The sequence below is a fragment of the Ptychodera flava genome, chromosome 4 (genome assembly GCF_041260155.1).
Source record: "Ptychodera flava strain L36383 chromosome 4, AS_Pfla_20210202, whole genome shotgun sequence".
In the NCBI taxonomy this organism is placed as follows: domain Eukaryota; kingdom Metazoa; phylum Hemichordata; class Enteropneusta; family Ptychoderidae; genus Ptychodera; species Ptychodera flava.
The window spans coordinates 7,872,389-7,895,650 of NC_091931.1; the positions used below are offsets into that span (position 1 = coordinate 7,872,389).

Here is a 23,262-nt window from a genome sequence, read left to right on the forward strand (position 1 = left end):
GTTTCTCTATTACCCGATTTTGCTTGTTGATTCATAATTTTTACTCTTGTCATTGAGAGCAAATGAGTTGAGCAAAGGTTTACTGTAAGTCTTTCAATTTTGAGGCCCATCCTAAGTTAAGGTGAAATATGTATAGAAGAGTAAGCTATTGCATATTCTCAATTCCTTGTGCCCTGTACCCTGTAAGCTTGCACCTTGCCCCATCATTGATGACATGAAGTTTAAGACTCCACAGTCAATTATTAACATCTTCATGCGTCGTCTTCAAGTAATAAGATACTAAAGAGATACACAAACATACAGATTTTATTCTGAAAAAGGCATGGTTACATGTATTTTCCCCAAATAATATTTTGTAGCATTTATCAGGTTATTCCTGGTAAAAATTCCATCAGAGTCCCTTTAATATGTTGTTTGATAAATTTCACGTTATTTTAAATTTGCACTATGATACCTATTGCAAATTGAATTTTTTTCATGCTTTTTCCATTTTCTATCATATGAAAGTATTCCATATTTTGAAACTAATTGAACATTAATGCCTTCTATGATGTCTTTATTACCCCAAGCGTTTGCGTGTCTAGAATCTTCAGAACAGCCGTCATGTTTCAAGTGCCAGGCATTGGTTTGATTTTTTCCAAGTTGTGTATTGAAATTACTGATAGATTGTAACTCTGTATTGTCAACAGGAAGGTGAGTGTACATTAATGTTTTTGAATCACCAAAAACTATAGAGAATTTTAATAGTTGTATTCTCTGAAAAATTCAGTGTTGCTGCATCGACTGTAGTTTGTTGTTCCCTTTATTTGATGATGCTCATGGAAGAAATATCTACTAAAAATTCATCCAGTTGCATACATTTTCTTCACTGATATAAATTTTTTTTGGTTCTGACCAAAATCAAAATGTCGATGGTAAAACAGAAAGGCCAGGGTTTACTTTGGTTTTGGTTTTGATAATCAATTGCATTTTTTCTGGAATCTGCCTGTAAAGCCTTTTGAATAATTTACATGCTTTTTGGTTTTTTTTGCGGAAACAAGGATAAAAAATAAATGTAAAAGTAAGATGGATTAAGCTCCTAGGAATATCCTTGGCAAGCAGTCATCATCTTCCAGCAGGCATATTTATGTTTTTCTTCCGTTATGTACTGCAGGATATTACACTCTGGCAGATACTGTATCAAAATCGCTGTCTCAATTAGTTGCACTTGTTGCTGCCAGCATTCACTATTCCGTTACTATAGCAACAGTTACAGTATTCATGTAGTTTAGAAATCAGCGATGCTGTTTTTTTTTCAATAAATGATACGCTACTGAGTTTCATGAGCTTCTGAAGTGGTAGATTTCAGCTTTGGTCCATCAGCCACTGCCTGTTTGATGAATTATGCAAGATGCAGAGAGCTCAAATTTCAAATGGAACATATCACACTGTCAGGTTTATAACTGCATTTTTGTGCTAGTGGGTTTGCTGTGTATTTCTAAAGTGGAAATGAATTATCTCAATTGTTATTTATTGATATGTTTGTTACAATCAAGATTTTATCTGAGACAAACTGTTACCCTCTTCCGCTGACCCCTGTGTGTCAATCCTTGAGGATTATTTTCCGAAGTGAAAATCAATTCGACCCAATTTGTATATTCACTTCAGCACAAATCATGAAGGCAGCCTTGATAAGCTGCTTTACAACTTATGTCTTAAAGCTAAAAGTTATCGTAGGTCAAAAAATATGAACGTGTACTTTAAAATGTTGCCATCAGTTGGTATAGATTCAATGTCTATTCTCTAGCAGTGATTTCAGTGGAAATCAAATAGAGTAATTGGCAATTGTCCTGTGCACATTAAATCCCTGCGCTGTTTTAAAGGAAATTAGAACCTTTCCTAATATGTCAAACCCAGAATTCAAATGGTCTACACATGTAAGGTACAAATGAAACAAACATTGTGCATAAGTGTATTTTTATGCATGTTGGTACACATGGGTTTATTTGTACAGCCAACATGTGATCTCTTGGGCCTACTGAGTCTGTAGAACAATCGCACAATGCACAACCAAGATCAAGCACTTTATGACACCTTGATTACTGCAGCAAATAGCTATAGTATATCGTCATGACACCTTGATATAGGGGCAAAGACCTAATGTCATGACACCTGGATATAGCCACAAGAAACTAACGTCATGACACCTTGATACAGTCATGACACCTTGATATGTTAGCAGAGACGTATGGTCATGACACTTTGATATGGTGGCAAAGACCTACTGTCATGACACCTTGATATGGTGGCAAAGACGTACCGTCATGACACCTTGATATGGTGGCAAAGACCTACTGTCATGACACTTTGATATGGTGGCAAAGACCTTACCGTCATGACACCTTGATATGGTGGCAAAGACCTACCACCATGACACCTTGATATGGTGGCAAAGACTCTACCGTCATGACACCTTGATATGGTGGCAAAGACTACCGTCATGACACCTTGATATGGTGGCAAAGACCTACCGTCATGACACCTTGATATGGTGGCAAAGACCTACCGTCATGACACCTTGATATGGTGGCAAAGACTTACCGTCATGACACCTTGATATGGTGGCAAAGACTTACCGTCATGACACCTTGATATGGTGGCAAAGACCTACCGTCATGACACCTTGATATGGTGGCAAGACCTACCGTCATGACACCTTGATATGGTGGCAAAGACTTACCGTCATGACACCTTGATATGTGGCAAAGACCTACCGTCATGACACCTTGATATGGTGGCAAAGACTTACCGTCATGACACCTTGATATGGTGGCAAAGACTTACCGTCATGACACCTTGATATGGTGGCAAGACTTACCGTCATGACACCTTGATATGGTGGCAAAGACTTACCGTCATGACACCTTGATATGGTGGCAAAGACCTACCGTCATGACACCTTGATATGGTGGCAAAGACTTACCGTCATGACACCTTGATATGGTGGCAAAGACTTACGTCATGACACCTTGATATGGTGGCAAAGACCTACCGTCATGACACCTTGATATGGTGGCAAAGACTTACCGTCATGACACCTTGATATGGTGGCAAAGACTTACCGTCATGACACCTTGATATGGTGGCAAAGACCTACCGTCATGACACCTTGATATGGTGGCAAAGACCTACCGTCATGACACCTTGATATGGTGGCAAAGACCTACCGTCATGACACCTTGATATGGTGGCAAAGACTCTACCGTCATGACACCTTGATATGGTGGCAAAGACTTACCGTCATGACACCTTGATATGGTGGCAAAGACTTACCGTCATGACACCTTGATATGGTGGCAAAGACCTACCGTCATGACACCTTGATATGGTGGCAAAGACCTACCGTCATGACACCTTGATATGGTGGCAAAGACTTACCGTCATGACACCTTGATATGGTGGCAAAGACCTACCGTCATGACACCTTGATATGGTGGCAAAGACTTACCGTCATGACACCTTGATATGGTGGCAAAGACTTACCGTCATGACACCTTGATATGGTGGCAAAGACTTACTGTCATGACACCTTGATATGGTGGCAAAGACCTACCGTCATGACACCTTGATATGGTGGCAAAGACTTACCGTCATGACACCTTGATATGGTGGCAAAGACCTACCGTCATGACACCTTGATATGGTGGCAAAGACTTACCGTCATGACACCTTGATATGGTGGCAAAGACCTACCGTCATGACACCTTGATATGGTGGCAAAGACTTACCGTCATGACACCTTGATATGGTGGCAAAGACCTACCGTCATGACACCTTGATATGGTGGCAAAGACTTACCGTCATGACACCTTGATATGGTGGCAAAGACCTACCGTCATGACACCTTGATATGGTGGCAAAGACCTACCGTCATGACACCTTGATATGGTGGCAAAGACTTACCGTCATGACACCTGATATGGTGGCAAAGACTTACCGTCATGACACCTTGATATGGTGGCAAGACTTACCGTCATGACACCTTGATATGGTGGCAAAGACTTACCGTCATGACACCTTGATATGGTGGCAAAGACTTACCGTCATGACACCTTGATATGGTGGCAAAGACTTACGTCATGACACCTTGATATGGTGGCAAAGACCTACCGTCATGACACCTTGATATGGTGGCAAAGACTTACCGTCATGACACCTTGATATGGTGGCAAAGACCTACCGTCATGACACCTTTGATATGGTGGCAAAGACTTACCGTCATGACACTTTGATATGGTGGCAAAGACCTACCGTCATGACACCTTGATATGGTGGCAAAGACTTACCGTCATGACACCTTGATATGGTGGCAAAGACTTACCGTCATGACACCTTGATATGGTGGCAAAGACCTACCGTCATGACACCTTGATATGGTGGCAAAGACTTACCGTCATGACACCTTGATATGGTGGCAAAGACTTACCGTCATGACACCTTGATATGGTGGCAAAGACTTACCGTCATGACACCTTGATATGGTGGCAAAGACTTACCGTCATGACACCTTGATATGGTGGCAAAGACTTACCGTCATGACACCTTGATATGGTGGCAAAGACTTACCGTCATGACACCTTGATATGGTGGCAAAGACCTACCGTCATGACACCTTGATATGGTGGCAAAGACTTACCGTCATGACACCTTGATATGGTGGCAAAGACCTACCGTCATGACACCTTGATATGGTGGCAAAGACTTACCGTCATGACACCTTGATATGGTGGCAAAGACCTACCGTCATGACACCTTGATATGGTGGCAAAGACCTACCGTCATGACACCTTGATATGGTGGCAAAGACTTACCGTCATGACACCTTGATATGGTGGCAAAGACCTACCGTCATGACACCTTGATATGGTGGCAAAGACCTTACCGTCATGACACCTTGATATGGTGGCAAAGACTTACCGTCATGACACCTTGATATGGTGGCAAGACTTACCGTCATGACACCTTGATATGGTGGCAAAGACTTACCGTCATGACACCTTGATATGGCAAAGACTTACCGTCATGACACCTTGATATGGTGGCAAAGACTTACCGTCATGACACCTTGATATGGTGGCAAAGACCTACCGTCATGACACCTTGATATGGTGGCAAAGACTTACCGTCATGACACCTTGATATGGTGGCAAAGACTTACCGTCATGACACCTTGATATGGTGGCAAAGACCTTACCGTCATGACACCTTGATATGGTGGCAAAGACCTACCGTCATGACACCTTGATATGGTGGCAAAGACTTACCGTCATGACACCTTGATATGGTGGCAAAGACCTACCGTCATGACACCTTGATATGGTGGCAAAGACTTACCGTCATGACACCTTGATATGGTGGCAAAGACTTACCGTCATGACACCTTGATATGGTGGCAAAGACCTACCGTCATGACACCTTGATATGGTGGCAAAGACTTACCGTCATGACACCTTGATATGGTGGCAAAGACTTACCGTCATGACACCTTGATATGGTGGCAAAGACTTACCGTCATGACACCTTGATATGGTGGCAAAGACTTACCGTCATGACACCTTGATATGGTGGCAAAGACTTACCGTCATGACACCTTGATATGGTGGCAAAGACTTACCGTCATGACACCTTGATATGGTGGCAAAGACTTACCGTCATGACACCTTGATATGGTGGCAAAGACTTACCGTCATGACACCTTGATATGGTGGCAAAGACCTACCGTCATGACACCTTGATATGGTGGCAAAGACTTACCGTCATGACACCTTGATATGGTGGCAAAGACTTACCGTCATGACACCTTGATATGGTGGCAAAGACCTACCGTCATGACACCTTGATATGGTGGCAAAGACTTACCGTCATGACACCTTGATATGGTGGCAAAGACTTACCGTCATGACACCTTGATATGGTGGCAAAGACCTACCGTCATGACACCTTGATATGGTGGCAAAGACTTACCGTCATGACACCTTGATATGGTGGCAAAGACTTACCGTCATGACACCTTGATATGGTGGCAAAGACTTACCGTCATGACACCTTGATATGGTGGCAAAGACTTACCGTCATGACACCTTGATATGGTGGCAAAGACTTACCGTCATGACACCTTGATATGGTGGCAAAGACTTACCGTCATGACACCTTGATATGGTGGCAAAGACCTACCGTCATGACACTTTGATATGGTGGCAAAGACCTACCGTCATGACACTTGATATGGTGGCAAAGCTTACCGTCATGACACCTTGATATGGTGGCAAAGACTTACCGTCATGACACCTTGATATGGTGGCAAAGACCTACCGTCATGACACCTTGATATGGTGGCAAAGACTTACCGTCATGACACCTTGATATGGTGGCAAAGACCTACCGTCATGACACCTTGATATGGTGGCAAAGACTTACTGTCATGACACCTTGATATTGTGGCAAAGACTTACCGTTATGACACCTTGATATGGTGGCAAAGACTTACATGTACCATCATGACACCTTGATATGGTGGCAAAGACTTACCGTCATGACACCTTGATATGGTGGCAAAGACCTACCGTCATGACACCTTGATATGGTGGCAAAGACCTACCGTCATGACACCTTGATATGGTGGCAAAGACAAAGACGTACCGTCATGACACCTTGATATGGTGGCAAAGACCTACTGTCATGACACTTTGATATGGTGGCAAAGACCTACCGTCATGACACCTTGATATGGTGGCAAAGACCTACTGTCATGACACCTTGATATGGTGGCAAAGACCTACTGTCATGACACCTTGATATGGAGGCAATGACCTTCAGTGATAATGTTGCATGACAGTAAATTGAATGCACGTTGAAAACATTTCAAATGGAAAGGTATCTGAATAATTTATGTTTAGATACAACATGAACACTTGCATTTTCTACCATATAACGTTTTGATGTCTAAATTCATAATTATATGTAACATGTGACTGGTACACTTAGCAATGGCAATGTGACTAATTACATGTAAGATAATATTAAGATTTTTTAAGAAAACCACAAATGTATATATATTGAGAAACCACATATAAGGAAAAACATTTTTGTCTTTGATATGAAAGTTACCATAAATTTTTCTCCTTTGATTCTAATGTAGATTTGAAAAGCTGCAAAACTGAAAAGATTAAAACATTATCATGACAAATATGGTGTTAGAGTTTTGAGAGCGTAAAAGCCTGCTAGTCTTATGAGAATTCATGAAGTCAGTGAAAAATACTTTGGCAAAAGTTGAACGCCAATTAAATTTTTTGACACAGTTTTGCTTTCTTTAATATTTGTTGATAAGCAGTAGACCTCAATAAATGAACGAATATTTATTAATACATAAAGCAAATGATACTTTCCTTATGTAAGATAACAGACATATTACCATTTTATTGGTAATAATGAACCAACACAACTCACAAATGTCATAATTGCTGAAATATCCTAACATTCTATTATTTTGTTACTTTAAGCCTTTGAATGCTGTAATTTTTCCCACCAAATTTTAGTTTAACATCTTACCAACTTTTATGAATTTGAATGTAATTTTTTGAAAACTTTTTTGCCTACAAGTTTTGACCAAAACTTAGGGAAAATCTGGTGACAAATTTTCTAAATCTGAAAGAAGTTGTTGCCGTTATAACTCTACTAAAGGCACAAAAAATTGACTTTGGCATTCAAAGGGTTAATAAAAAGTAACAGATTTAAATAAACAAATTTTTTCCACTTTCAAAATTAGAAATCGTACAGTCCTTATGAAAGATCAACAGATGTGTTCAGAAGATATTCAACTGTCAAACCCTTAGATACACACTGACACACACACCCCCACCCACACACACGCACTGACAAACACATACACATTGACTGTGACACACTCATTCTCACCTATATCTTCACATAAATACTGCGTATACTGCTACCAGTAGAATATATTTTTTTATTCTGATACATTATTTGTCTGAATGACACACTTGAGAATTCAACTCTATGTCCAAAAATTCAATTTATAACAAAAAATGTAACTATCCTCCTGTCTTTCAGGAAAGAGATTCAACAAATGAAATGCTCCAATCAGCAAACAGGGAGCTGGACAGAGTCCGTCATGAATTACAGGTAAATCCATACCTCCATAGTGATAGTTAAGCCTTGCCAACAATTGACAGACTATTCATTCTATACCACTCTGCAGGATTAACAACATATGTTGATTCAGGTTACTATTCATTTAAACCTTACTCCACCACTGTAACTGGTGTTGCATCAAATGTTCCAACGACTTCTCATAAATGGTTGGTATGTTGTCAGTTTTTCTTCTACCTCCTGATATCCCCCTTACATTAGACTCTCTCACAGCCCCTCGCTGGCTACACACTGTTGCTGGTTTAGCTTAGCTCAGCCCTTGCTGGCTTCACCAACTCGCTGAGCCAGCTATGCCGGCTTGTGCTGTAACAGTGCGTAGCCAGCAAAGGGCTGTGAAAGAGTCAACCCCATCATGTACCTGATCACTTCAAATGTAAATCAGAAGTCTTCAAATTCTAATAACATATTTTTCACTTTTAAAAAGCAGGGGAGTTTACATTCCCCTTGTATGTCCATATTTTGAAAAACACTTTGCCTTTTATAGATCAAGAACCAAGGAAATACCAGCTATAATTACAGTGATTTAGCTGATGCAGAGACAATAAAGATTGTAAAATGTATTTTTGATAAAGAACCATACATGATGAACAATGCTTAACTGATTTAAAATTTGATAGTATGCTGATTCTAATGGATACTTGGTGACCTTCATTTAAGGTCAGAATTCTTACATACATTGATGATGTGTCAATCATCATTAAAGGTCACACATATTTCATTTTCTTCAGGAAACAAGAAGTGATTCTCAAATGAAGGCAGCCAACTATCAAACAATACAGGTACAGTGAGACATGCTTTGACAGTTGATCTTTGACCTCCAGCATACTCCTGAAATGATATTGCCATTCCAATGCTATGTGTGTTGTAAGAAATAACACCAAAGAAATTGAATTATTTTAAAATAATGTGGATTTTCATTATAACTGTAATGTTATTTTCTGTACTTGGAGATAGGTTGAGGCTTGGCTTACTCTTACATGATTATACAACTTTGTCTTTTTTGCCTTGCCAAGCTTGCACTTTTGTGTCTATAGCCCTTGGTTTTTTTCCATCTTTGGTGTGGGTGGTCATAGTGCGTCAGAAACAACTTCCATTTGATCTTTGTTGGTGCACTTGTAGCTTCTCACTGCTAGGTTTCTGTGTCCTGTTTGTTCACTTATAAGCTGCTCATTAAAAGTTCTAATGATAAAGACTGATTGCCTGTGTGACCTGTCGGCGACATGATCACATGAGGAATTGTAAGCGTTCATATCATTGGTAGACAGGTGTATATTACCAATGTTTTCTGTACAGAAATACATGGAACATACATCTTAATACTTATTGTACTTGGGCCTCAGCCCAAGTACATTTGTTTTCATTCCGTGGGAAAAAACTCTGTAAGGTATAACCATTTCTGGCTGAGACCAGGGAGGGCAAAATGTCTTGGCTTCATCTATCTTGGCATAATAAATGGTGTAATGATGTTAACTGAATGGAAGTGCTGCTCTCAGCCAGTCTTGAATAAGTGAGATGTGAATATTAATGCTTCTCTATCTGAGTTTTTGCCACAAAATCTTCTGAATATAATCAAAATGTGCATCGAAATGCAACAATTAATGCACCCTCCGTTTCCTAGGCGATGGCACGACCCTTGCTACACCCACTGGACGAGCCAAAGTGGGAGGGGTAATTTCAGTTTGGTCGAACAAGAGGGCTCGAGACCAGAATTTAACATTTAAACTTTAAACATGTTTAATCGCTGACAAGATGTGGATTAGTGTTAACCAAAGTAAAAATGTGAAAAGGAAAGGTTTTATATCCCGGACACAATGAAAAACATTACGACTGGAAACTGTACCCCCAGTTGAGAATAGTAATGCCCACAGCGATGGAGAACACTTATCCTTGAGCTGAGAAAACCAGACCATCATTTCGAAATAGAGCTGCAGATTCGAGAAGCTCGTTCAAAATAGCTAGGTACACCCCATAAAGGGGTGGTTTCGAGTTTTGAGGGCAAATTTCGCCTCCTTCATATAGAAATCGTACGTTTGTTTTTCCAGGAGAACACACCATTTGACACAAAATTTGCATGTAAAGGGGTCGCCAGTAAGCACGTGGTCAAATCTGGCATAAGAAACAATATGAAATGTTGGGTAAAGCCAGTCCAAAATAAACTGATTTGAACTTTTGTGTTTTGTAATTTATACCACTGCAGTAACATTACCTTATTTTGACAACATCACACAATGTAATACGTTTTGAAACTGAATACTCCGACGTATTCTGTGTCTCCTTTGCTAAAAAATACGGTATGCCGATCACCATGTAAGGAGATGATGACGTCAAGACATATTTGTAGTGCGTTTGGTCCTGGATGGTGCACGAAGTTTTGTCAAGGTAGCTTGTGTATTTATTTCCTAAATGGGAGAGATTAGGGTCGATCTAAACGAAGGCCGAAGAATGTTATGATACTCTAAGCGAGCTGAACTCTAACGCGAATGGTTGGATAATTTGGAGGATGTCTAGAATGATCTCGTCTCATTAAGATTATTTGGCGGTCAGTATTGAATTTCAACTGCGTCACAAGTTTGCGAAATGAGTATTCCGTCGAACGGTCAACGAACGATATTTTAGAAATCTGGAGACATGGCACATCGCATTTTTATTTTAGTATTTTATATTTTACAAAAGATTTAAGAAGCAATGATTTTGTCGAAAATTCTGAAAAAAATATAGGAAGATTTGATCGCGAACAAATTTTCACTTGGGGTCAACTAGCCCTGCGTACGATGCTGTGTGTTCCGCCCCGCTCACCACAGCCCTGCAAAGACCCGTACGTAGGGTCGGTGACTTCAAATCCATTTTGGGACTTGACGTAAAAAGCCAAATTACTGCCGAAATTCAGCGTTCTTGGGCCCAAGTCGTATCCCAGCCTACCTCAGCTACTCGATCGCTTCCAAAAATGACAGTCTTTTATTCACTTCTCGTAAATAACCGTCGATGTCAGCAACACTCTCGCTAGGCCTGCGTACGACGCTGTGTGTTAGCTGTAGCAAATAGCATCGTACGCAGGGCTAGGGGTCAACATGGGGTCACAGCCATGTTGCCTCAAAACTTATTTCTGTCTGCACTCAAAACTCAAAAATGTCGGATATGAACCTGAAAATCGATGTAATTTTGTCAAACTTCGGCAAAATTTCAGCCTATATATAGACAAAATTTCATCTAGGTAAGGTAATTTACTGAAATTTGATCGACATATAATCCTGAGCTTGAACGTGACAGCTCGCCTTCTCCTGGAAGTCAAGCATCCAGCTGCCCATACACAGTTGCCCGTATGGCCAGGTTTATGAGATTGTTTTCAAGCGACGGCGGCAGACCGTACGGGGCTCTGGATATGAACCTACCGCCGGTGTAGCTGTAATAACTGTTGCGTTGTTTTTAGTGCCCACGGACGAAGTCCTGGGGGAGTTATAGGTTTGGTCATGTCAGTCTGTCCGTCCGTCCGTTCACGAAGATATCTCAGACATGCCCTGGTCAATTTCTTTCAAACTTTGCACAAGAATAGTACCTAACCCCATACAGATGCACGTCGATTTATTTCACAATGCGATCGAATTTGGCCGTGTTAGAGGACTTTTTAGTTTACACCTCCATAGACTCCCATGTATAAGGCAGTTCTCCATAGACTCCCATGTATAAGGCCAAGAAAAATAAAAATTTAGTTTCTCATCGTATTCATATTGCCTAAAGGATGCAGTGACACAGTTTTTTGTCCCCACGGATAAAGTCCAGGGGGCTTATAGATTGGGTCATATCCGTCCATGAGTCCATCAGTGAGTCCATCGGTTCATGCAGATATCTCAGACATTTTGACAAAATATCATGTGACCTTGGTGACCTTTGACCTCAAATATACATTATTGTCCATAACTCAGTAACCACAAGTGCTAAACCTTTCATATTTGGTATGATGGGACACCTTATGATGCCACATATTGTACTCCATTAATTATGCGCATATCTAATTTGAGCGAGCCAATAGAGCTAGAGGTCTGATTTTTGGTATATAGGGATAAGTTGACGATATAATTTGTTTGACAAAACGTCACGTGACCTCAATGACCTTTGACTCCAATATACATATTTGTCCACAACTCAGTAACCACAAGTGCTACACCCTTCATATTTGGTATGATAGGACACCTTATAACACCATATATTGTACCTCATTAATTATGCGCATATCTTATTTTGAGCGAGCCAATAGAGCTAGAGGTCTGATTTTTGGTATATAGGAATAACTTAGCAATACAATTATTGTGACAAAATGTGACGTGACCTTAATGACCTTTGACCTCAAATATATATATTTGTCCACAACTCAGTAACCACAAGTGCTACATCCTTCATATTTGGTATGATAAGACTTCTTATGACACCACATATTGTACCTCATTAATTATGCGCATATCTAATTCTGAGCAAGCCAATAGAGCTGGATGTCCGATTTTTGGTATATAGGGATAACTATAGGGTAGAAATCTAATATGCCCATTTAAATATTAGACATATACCATCGGGAACAAAAGAATTTGCTGTAATTTGAATATTTGAGGAGTTTAAGCAATTTCCACTATAAATAAAGAACCCCTGCCTCAAACTCCACAAAAGTTGCTAGACATATTTTGCCGTTGTCATGCCATTGCTTCGTTTAATAACCAGTTAATCAAATGCCTAATTGACAGGAGGAAATTCAAGACCATATTTTAATAGTAGTATATATTGTCCTCAAAATTACTCTATCACGGCCCAAGTACTCATTGCCTTCAGCAATACTGCCTTGTTATTATTATTATTATTATTATTATTATCATTATTATTATTGAGCTTATTTTGTAATATTATTATTGTTGTTGTTGTTGTTGCTTTTGTTGTTCTTAATATTGTTCTTTATTTAAAATCTCTCAATATTAAACTCTGTGAGTTATGGAAACATCTTGAATGTCAAGACACCATAAATAGACCAGATACAATTACTAAACTCTGCAATGCAATTGATTAGCTTAATCTAATGTAAAAAGCTTGACCTAGACAAGGTAGACCAAAATAGTACTACAACAATAAAATAAAATAATTTTATTTATTATAACAACAAATAAAATTGAGTAGATTCCTCTAAGTACTGAGTTAAAAATCATTAAAACAAGCTTATTTTAGAACTATTGACACATTCTTTTTTCCTCAAATGCAAAGGCAAATTTGAAATCATTAGCCTCTGTTACTTGAAACGACCTTTGAAAAGCTCTGGTTTTTGCGCTGTGAATATCGACTAGTGCTGATTTGCTGATTGTAAACTGCTGGAGGGTTTGAATTCACTAAGAAGGGCATTGATATGGTTCAGTGTATAAAGCTTTCTTGGAGCTTCAAATACAACAATAGACTTGTTGACCCTTTGAGCGCCAAAGTCAAATTTTGTTTTCTTTATAAAATATACCCAGTCAATTTTTAGCTCATATTTGGTTTTATATATAAATACCAAAAAGAGCTTATATGATGAGTCTGAGTGGCGTCTGTGTCTGTATATTTGTGGGTATATGCGGATGTATGTCCGTCACACGCAAAGGCTCCCATACCGCCAAAGCTACCGTCTCAGTATTTGGTGTACAGGTAGATGTAGGGGTTGAGATGTGAATTTGTTCAAATGAACACGTCAGTGTCAAAAATGTGGAAATGAGGTAAGAAAAAGCGAAATTCTGAAACAGGCTTGAAACAGGCTTACTCCACTGACTTGAGTCATTTCCTGTCATTGTTTATGAACTGTTACATATTAACAGACCTGCTCAAACCATAGACAGTAGAGGGGAGGAAGACCGTCAGTAGAGGGGAGGAAGACCGTCTATGGTCAAACTAAGGGGGCTAGCTGCCTTTCTGCTATGCATGTTGCTAAAGTTGACCTCCAGTACCTAAAGTTTCGGACCTTAATTACTTTTGTCATTCTTGTTTTTCTGGTTTAAATATTTCTTGTTGTTTTTCTGGTTGTACTGTGCAGAAATCATTGTCATAACATCAACGTAGAGTTTTCCTGCACTGAACAGATAGAAACAACATTTATTGTTGATCTTTGGCACAGGTTATCGTAACATTGCTTGGATAGTCGTTCCGAGGCGGGCAGCCGCAGGTCGCCGTTTACTTGGAAAAAAAAAGAAAGGTCAGACATCGATTTCAGACAAGCAGCCAGAAAGAAACAAAAGAAACAATCTGGCGTCAAATAAATGATCCTCGACTATCACAAATACCTTCAAATGTTTATTGCTCCAGTATGGCCGGCCTAGAAGCGTTACATGTGCTGAAATTTGGCAATATTCACTTCCTGGGGATTCCGCACACTTGCCCTGTATCCGCCATAGTGACTTAATTTGACTTCGCATTGTCATAAAAAATTGTCATAAATTCATAAAAATTGGTAAAAATGTTGCATTAAAATTTTGTGTGAAAAAATACAGCTCTCAAAGGGTTTTAAAAATTCTGATAATTTAAAAGTGATTGAAAACCAGTGTAATCTCAACTAAAGATCTTTGATTGGTACTGTAGAGACGTTGGTGATAACTGAACTTTAACTCTTCAAAACAGCAAATACAAGGATGTGGAGTGTAATGCATCACTTGAAAATTGACATTGTGGTTTTCATGGAAACAGAGTTGTGACTGATATGCATATATACTGAAAGATGAGTTCTGTATAATGATCTGTACATTTACAGTGATTTGCCCCCCTCCCCCCACCCCCAAGCGTAAATAATTAGGGGAGAAATACCAAATTCAGAAAGTGGCCCTTTGAATATCATGGCCTTGTCCACTTATATACTAGCTAGGGGATAAATTCTTGGTTCAAAAAATCTACAAATAGGATGGCAACGTTTCAAGGAAAATGTCAAGGTGTTTTCCCAAATGATTAAATGCATGGATAGTTTCCGTTGTTGGCAAAATAGCACACTCCCTGAGGCTCGGTTGGCAAGCTGAACACTAGACATCAAGAAACGGTCTGAAAAGGATGTACAGACAAAACAAACATGCTTGAAAGTACCGGTATATCAACAGTAACAGCTGACATATTTGTAGCTTCAAGGCAGTGCTTGAGGATCCCAAGCTCTTATTTGTAAACAACAGTCGCATGTAACGTAAGTGAAAACCATTATTTTATGTGATGAGTAAGCCAATAAATATAAACAACATGGGGGTGTTTAGATGTATAGTCACTAGCCATTGATGCAGCTTCATTACTGTCGTATGCAGATAAAAATGGACAGTGAAATTGATCTAAATGTTATCACACTTGTGTAATTGGTTTTTAAACTTAAGTTGTTTCAAAATTTACTACAGGATCGGTAATTTTAGTTGAGTTGCGGCAAACAACGGACAGATGATAGTGTTGTTTCACGGTAGGCTTCCGCTGTAATTGTTTAGATAAAGCAATGAAGTAGGAACTGATTAGTGTCTGTGTGTGTCGGGTAAAGATTTCCTGACTTTCTATCCCTGTACATTTCGACAACTTTCTCACGTGCTGTTTCTGGTGTATATACACCTCTTTTCCTGTGGATCGTGATTTTTTGCGGCGGTATATAAGGAATGTAATATGAGTCTGTGTATGTGAAGTGCACTGCAAAGTGTACTCCCTGGTGTGTGTTTATTATGGGTCCATAAAAGCTCTGTGATTTTCACCGCAGTTACAACAAGTCAGTGCAACTTCTGAGGCAACAAGTTTTGGAACAACTTTACAAACCAATTACACAAGTGTTGCAACATTTAGATCAATTCACTGTCCATTCTTATCTGCATATCAGTGAAATTTGCAAATAATTTCAGAATAATATAAGGTAGCGGTAAAGGCTAGAGCGTCAGTTATAAACTTCAATAAAACTATTAAAATATAAAAGTAGTCAACATTCTCTGTGGAATAAAAAAAACTAGACATTTGGGGTCATAGGCATTGCAGAGTTATAGCCCGTTGAAACTTCTGAAAAACTGACCAAATAAGAGGAAGTTTGGGTGTCCTTAGTGTATTAACTATGGTAGCTTAACCAAAAAGACTGCTCTGTGACTTCAAAAGAGGGGTGCAAATATGGCTTGTTTTCAACATTTTTGACAGAATAACAGTTTTCCTACATAATTTTATGCCAATTTAATCCAACCTTTGAAATGAGATATGGACATGGAATTTTTACAGCCTATTAACAAGGTTACAGATAAGATTTGTATGGCACAATTTTCCTGTATTTGAAGTACTTTTTGAAAAATCACATTTTGAAATTTGAAAGAATTTTTAATAATTTTTTGATATGTAAACCCATGTAAAATCATAAAAACAAATTTTATTTACAAATCCTGCTGTACAAATCTTACAATTAATAGTGTCAACATATTTATAACTAATTTGGTAATATTAATACTATCCAATTATTATTAAATTCAAATATGTAAAAAAATATGAAAAATTAAATTTTAATATTGACTGGTGTCATATTTCAAAATCATGGCTACAAATATACAATTTTTATATTTTTTGGAGAAAGTATTAACTAAGGGAGTTATCCTGAAAATTTGAACTAAATATCTTGATTCTAACACTTGAAACTTGATATTAATTGGTGCAAAAATAGCCTTTACCGCTACCTTAAGGTAGCATGCGCCGTGAAATGAAAGACTTAAACTTTTGCTCAAACTTTCCTCAAGGAATATTTCAACTATTCTCTTTCAAAATCAAGACTAAAAATAGGGGGTCACTGTGCAAATTTTAATACCAGAGAAACAAATTACCCAACATTTACCGATATTTAAAGTCAAAATGGCCGCCATCCCTGCGTTAACTCTATGGGGAAAAAATAACATTTTTTGATTTTCGAAAAACTAAGACAGTAAAAAGTTATCATATATCAAGAGCTTTAAAATGAACCACCACATGTGGTAGATCAGGAAAGAATTATAAAAGTTTGAGAGCAGAAATATCTGTCCCCGAGGCACATTCTACTTTAAAGAAATGATTCAAGACAGCAAATAAAAGGGGGAAAATGAGAAACATTGAGGAGCTATACTGCTACATAAGATACGCTACTAAGTTGTCGTAACATGGATTTGGACATCCACCAAGGTAAACCACAGTCTGATAAAATAGACTAGGATGTGTAATATTTAACTTGTTCAGATTTGATCAGATATTCTGAAAAATATTGAAAACACAGAATTTGTAAAACTGCATGCCTGACTTTATTATTTTTGCAGTTTCCATAAGTCAATCAACTTCAAATTTGTGCTGATTGATCAAATTTATGTGTCAAAAGAAAGTATTTTTGTAACATAAGGACTCCAAAATATTAAATGTAGGGAAAGCTCAATAAACAGTGTAGGTTTTTACATACAAGAGTGTACATTCAAATATTGCCAACATCAGCAGCCATGCTTGTAGTTACATGTAATTGTTTAGTATATTTTAATTTATTTATTTATTTATTTATTTATTTCGAGAGCCAGCTCATACACCAAAAATGTACAGAAAAAAGGTGGGACACAAACTAGTATGATCTTACATCCATTGTGTTTTATTTTCTTATTCCAGGAGAGAAGTGCTCAGATCTTAACACAGAATCAGAAGTTGATGTCTGACAAACACAAATTAGAAGCTGTAAGTATCTCTGTAAAGCCTTGTCTAATTACTCTATCTTGACATATATCTCTTTGTTCTACAAGTAAGTCAATGCAGGAAATGGCAACTTGACTTTCCATGCTCCAGAGACTTTGACATTGACCCGTGTCTCATGCGTTAAATATACAGTATATGCATGCATTGATGGGTGAATATTTTTATTCAGCATTGATTGTTGAATTGGATTACAGCGAAAACAGAGTCAGCATGGACTCTCTGTTGTGCGGTGCAACAAAATAAACGCAGCCACAGACGTTTTTTCAGACAGAACACCCTAACTGAACGTCATCGCCTATTCAATCAATCCCAAAAATCAAACAGAAGATTCAATTTGTATTCTTATTGTTACAAAAAGTTCCTCATGACAAGTTGAGAATAAAACCAAAAATACTGTACAGAAAGAGCTTGAACGGCACAGTATCAAGTTTCCTGCGTCTGCATCTACACAAACTTCGCTGGTCAATCGAGGTGGTAGCTTCAGTGAAAATGGGACAGCATCAACCAAACAAACACCGCATCAAGCAGCTCAATATGAATTGCTGCCATCGAAATGCCAGTATTATACACCTTATCTATATTATTTGATGCCACCTTCATCACTCTATGTCTATTATAAACATCCAGATGAAATTCCGACGACAGTGACCACACCGTCGACTGTTTGACCGACACCTCTACCCCCCCCCCCCCCCACCAGGGACTATCCGTACATTTGCTACTGTACATTGTCTGTGTGTTTTGTCTGTAAAAAACGTCAGTGGCTGCGCCTATTTTGTCGCATGGCACAAGAGAGTCCACTCTGACTCCGTTTTCGCTGTATGTATCTTAGTTGAGAAATTTTCCTCATAAAATGTGAATTATTAAGTCTTGTACATTCTTTGCACCAGCAACTAATCTTGACACAAACTGAAAAATGTAAATCTCTCTTTGTCAATACATTGTCAAAGTATTTTACTTTTTGTTATATTAAAACTCTTTTCTTTTTCTATGATGAAAAGGATACTAAACTTCATGTGTTGGTTATAAAAATACTGAGTCACTGCTGTATTTAGTATTTATAATGTAGTGTCCTTACGTTCAGCTATGCCACTAAATTCTAAAATTATTGCTAAAAATTGGTATTTTATTAAAATTCAACACTCTTGATATCATGTCATTGATGTCTGTAGAATACAGTAGTAATTTTACAAATAGTAGTAATTTATTCAGAGGCCTAGGCCACCAGCCTAAACGTCTAATGAGAGGACGCAAAATCAAACTTCCAAAGAGCAGAGCAGCTGTATATAAATGGAAAAACCTTTTAGCTTATTCAGGCAGTGTTGTCTATAAAATGCTTTTTAAATTTTACAAAATATTGATATATTTGTAACTTAATGCTCATCATAACATCCTCTGTTTAAAGTGGAGCCGAACTTCGCCAATCGTTTTTTTTCAAAGAAATATTTCTCATATAAGATGACAAGGAAACCCCCTCATAATATATATTTTCAAAAAGCAGAGACTCTAAAGTTTACTATGGTAGCAATAGTTTACTCTAAGGATGAAGGGGTGTACCGGTATATTTGGGGTAAAAAACCTCAATTGGGTATTAAAAATTAATTTAAGTCAAAAACTTAATACTGTTTTCTGAAACATAATATTTCATTTGAAACAAGAGTATATGTAGAAAAAAGAACGACTTTTACTTTGCATCATTCTAAAATGGCAGTGGTTGAAAGACTGACACTAAAAAAGTGATTAAAAACATGATTAGTAAAATAAAAATGCCTCATACTCAAATGTAAGAACTTTATTGCCAAACAAAAAATAGTCATTTTGTTATATACCATACTCGTCCGAGTATAAGCCCCTGCTCATGTATAAGCCCCCCTACTGATTTCAGAGGATTTTAGAAAATGCATTACATCCGTGTATAAGCCCCTACCCTTGTGTGTAACTCAAATACAGAAAGGTTAGGAGAGTATATTTGGTCATTTAACTTGGTAAAATTACTTTTAGATAATAAAGAAACTATTAAAAGATGTTAAGACCATGGGAAACAGGAGTTCGCTTGACAGAATCGTAAGGAAAATGACACGTTTTCCCAGTACTATCTTGATTCTTTGACCCTGCTCACCCCCGTCGCCTAAATAGAATAGTGTCACTCACATCGGCCATTGTTTATTTTCATTAACGGCCACGATGTTTTCATGCTCGAAACATGCAGTTTCTTTTGTTTGAAGTAATTATCCTTTCATTTGTGAAGACATTTCCTGGTGACTATTACAATTTTCACTTCTATGTTGTTGTTTTCACAAGATGTAGACAGTTTGATACTGGAATGTTGAGTTGCCTTTCCGTGTAGGCAATGCATGCCTGTTCACATTACTGTTGATCAGCTGCATACACAACGTCTTTGTTTCAAGTTAGCGGTTTTTTTTTACGCTAAAATTTCACCAAAATGTCACTTCTGTATTCAGAGATTGTATAATCAATTTCTTTGGTTGTGTAAGTCAATTTTGAAAGCGATACGCAGATCAAGTGGTGTTGAAAAAAATCTTGCATAAAATTAGCATAAATTAAGCATCCATGCCAGACAACATGGGGTTGCTTGAGTATAAGCCCCTCCCCTAGTTTTACCGCTGTTTAGTGTTGCCGAACCGGGGGCTTATACTCGGACAAGTACGGTAGCATTTAAAGAACATAATATGAAAATTTCAGAAAATTGACCCAGCCAGAGTGGAGTGAAATTCTTTAGAAATCTTGAAATTGGGAGAAAAGAGAAGCCAGGTAACTGGATGATTTGCATGTATTTGCATAAATTAACATCGCTTACGACTGCTTGACAAGCTAAAAGGTGAACCCAACCAATACTTCAGTCTTGGGTTAACAAATTAATTAAATAGAATGAATATTTCTGAAAAAGTGATTTTTAGTAAAACATGTTGTGTTGGGTGCAGCAATTGATCCCCACAATTGATTCCCATTTTTGTACAAACAATTCTGATTTCAAGTTGTATGAAGACAGATGGTATTTTTCAAAACAGCAAATATAGAAAACTGGAGTGGGTAATCATTTCATACCAAGCACCTCCTCTTAACTTTCTGGTGTTCCGACAAAGCAAGTCGTTTAATCAATATTCAGAATTTTTTTGTCAATATTTATGTACTAGTGCTGATACAATGAGGTTTTCTCAAGCAAGTTGAAACGCAAATCATTGATGAAATTGATTCCAATGTTTCTGTCTAGTCATTGATGACTAATCACTTTTTGTGTAGTGGTGAAATTTTGCACGTTGCGAACAAAATATTCATGATGCTGTAGGAAAAGTGCACGGTCATTGATGACTAAATGGCAGTATTGGAAATCTAAACATGTAGACAGATTTCACTTCAGTTCTTGACAAAGCACTCAAACACACTGACAATGTCATTGACGCAATTTGACATATGTGTATATTTTCAAGTGACAGTTATCATATCAGTGTTAGTCCACCACCATGGCTACTTCATAAGTGTTTTGTCCTCTACAAGTACTTGACAAAGATTTTGGACCATCTTGAAAGCTGGCTGTTCTGTTCAGATTTATCTTGACAGAACTGTCAACCTTTTCAAGCGACAGTTATCATATCATAGTCTTCCACCCTGGCCACTTCATAAGTGATTTGTCATCTACATGTACTTGACAAAGATTTTGGACCATCTTGGAGGCTGGTCATTCTGTCAAGATTTTTATCTTGACAGAAGCAGTCTTGAAGGCCAGGTGTCCTGTAGTATAAATCAAACAGGCATGAAGAAATTGAGGCTCTTTGTAGGAGTAACAATCACACAGGAAATATTTTGTGTAGAAAAGGTCACCTCAGAGGTTAGAGGGCATTCTATCAGCAATATTTTTGTCCTCGTGAAATTGTGTGAAGAACCATGGAGAATCGGTCCTATTGGGGAGCTAAAAGTCCTCAGAGGCATACAGGAAACAGACTTCTGATAATACACAATACAAGATACATTTACAAAGGAGAAGTGCAGGACCATAATCTCACGATATATGGGTACTACCGTAGCATTTAGAAACAAATTTTGCAGGCTTCAAGTTCAGCACACTTTGCCTTTTTTCAAATTGAAAATGTATTTTTATTTGTGATTTTAACATAGATGTAACCTGCATATATTCACAGAAATTTTAAATGTACCGGTATGTACTATGTATGGTTTTGTGTACAGCAGAGGTAAGAAACTGGGACTTTGGTGGATGTCAAAAGCAAACTGCTAGGCTGTTGCCACAGGCTTATTGATTGGTCAAATATACCATGGAAATAGGAGGAATCAAAAACACCGCGGACATCAAAAAGATGATAGTAACGGTTGTTTGCTTGCCATCATTGTAAACCCAGTAATTTGTGTGACTTATCAATGAACTCTTATGGTAGTGTCATTATCAATCAAAGTGGCAAGCTGATAAGGTCTCTAGAATGGTTTGAGATGTATATGGCAGTGCTGAAGTATTGTTAGAAGTTGAATAAAGTTAGTGTTATCTGGAAGTGGTCCAATGTAGTGGGCAACCATGCAGTTCTCTAAGGGACTGGTCAGTTTTCTTCGGCCGGGGGATGGGGTGGGGGGTGGGGGTGTTGGCGGTGGATTATTTTTTGCCAACGTCAAAAAGTGGCTTACCCTCCTATTTCAAATTTTAAAACAGGGTGAACCCCCCCCATTCCAAATTTCGAAAACAGGGTGACCCCCTCCCACGGGCAACAATGGTAAAACAAAGGTGGAGAGATATATATATATATATATATATATATATATATATATATATTATATATATATATATATATATATATATATATTATATATATATATATATATATATATATATATATATATACAGGGGTCACTTTTCATTCACCACTGTATTTTATATATATATATATATATATATATATATATATATATATATATATATATACACACACACACACACACACCGGTATATATATATATTTTATACTTTATCTATATTTTAAACAGTCATTCTGTGTTTTAATGAAATTGTTGACATGTCAGTTAAAAGATAGGAATTTCAAAGTGTCAATTTTAAAGTTTGAATACAGTACATTTTGAATGAGCTGTGAATGTACTTCACACTTTCTATGCTTAACATGATGTCCTGAACTGTTGTACAGAAATGGATGTCAATCATTAATATCAAAGAGGAAAAAGCAGTAAATCAAAAACTTTGATGGGTGTTAAAGACTTGCCAGCCATCCAATTAAATCTCCTGAAAAGCCATAGAGAGCTATTTTAGCCAAATCTGATGTGTGCGATGTCTAAGAGGACCTTTTCTTGTAACATTGAAACCATAAAAGCACAGCTAATAATGAAGAAAAACTGCCTTTT

At 37.9% G+C, this 23,262-nt stretch overlaps 1 protein-coding gene across 2 annotated transcripts in view; it reads left to right on the forward strand.

Annotated features, from left to right (window-relative positions):
• The window catches only part of LOC139130804 (sodium channel and clathrin linker 1-like), a 57,224-nt gene that overhangs the window by 9,215 nt on the left and 24,747 nt on the right, over positions 1–23,262 (forward strand). For both annotated transcript variants that reach the window (XM_070696594.1, XM_070696595.1), the window contains exons 7-9: positions 8,110–8,181; positions 8,937–8,987; positions 17,803–17,868. In XM_070696594.1, coding sequence (XP_070552695.1) covers positions 8,110–8,181; positions 8,937–8,987; positions 17,803–17,868 — 189 coding nt within the window. The remainder of the gene's footprint in view (positions 1–8,109; positions 8,182–8,936; positions 8,988–17,802; positions 17,869–23,262) is intronic.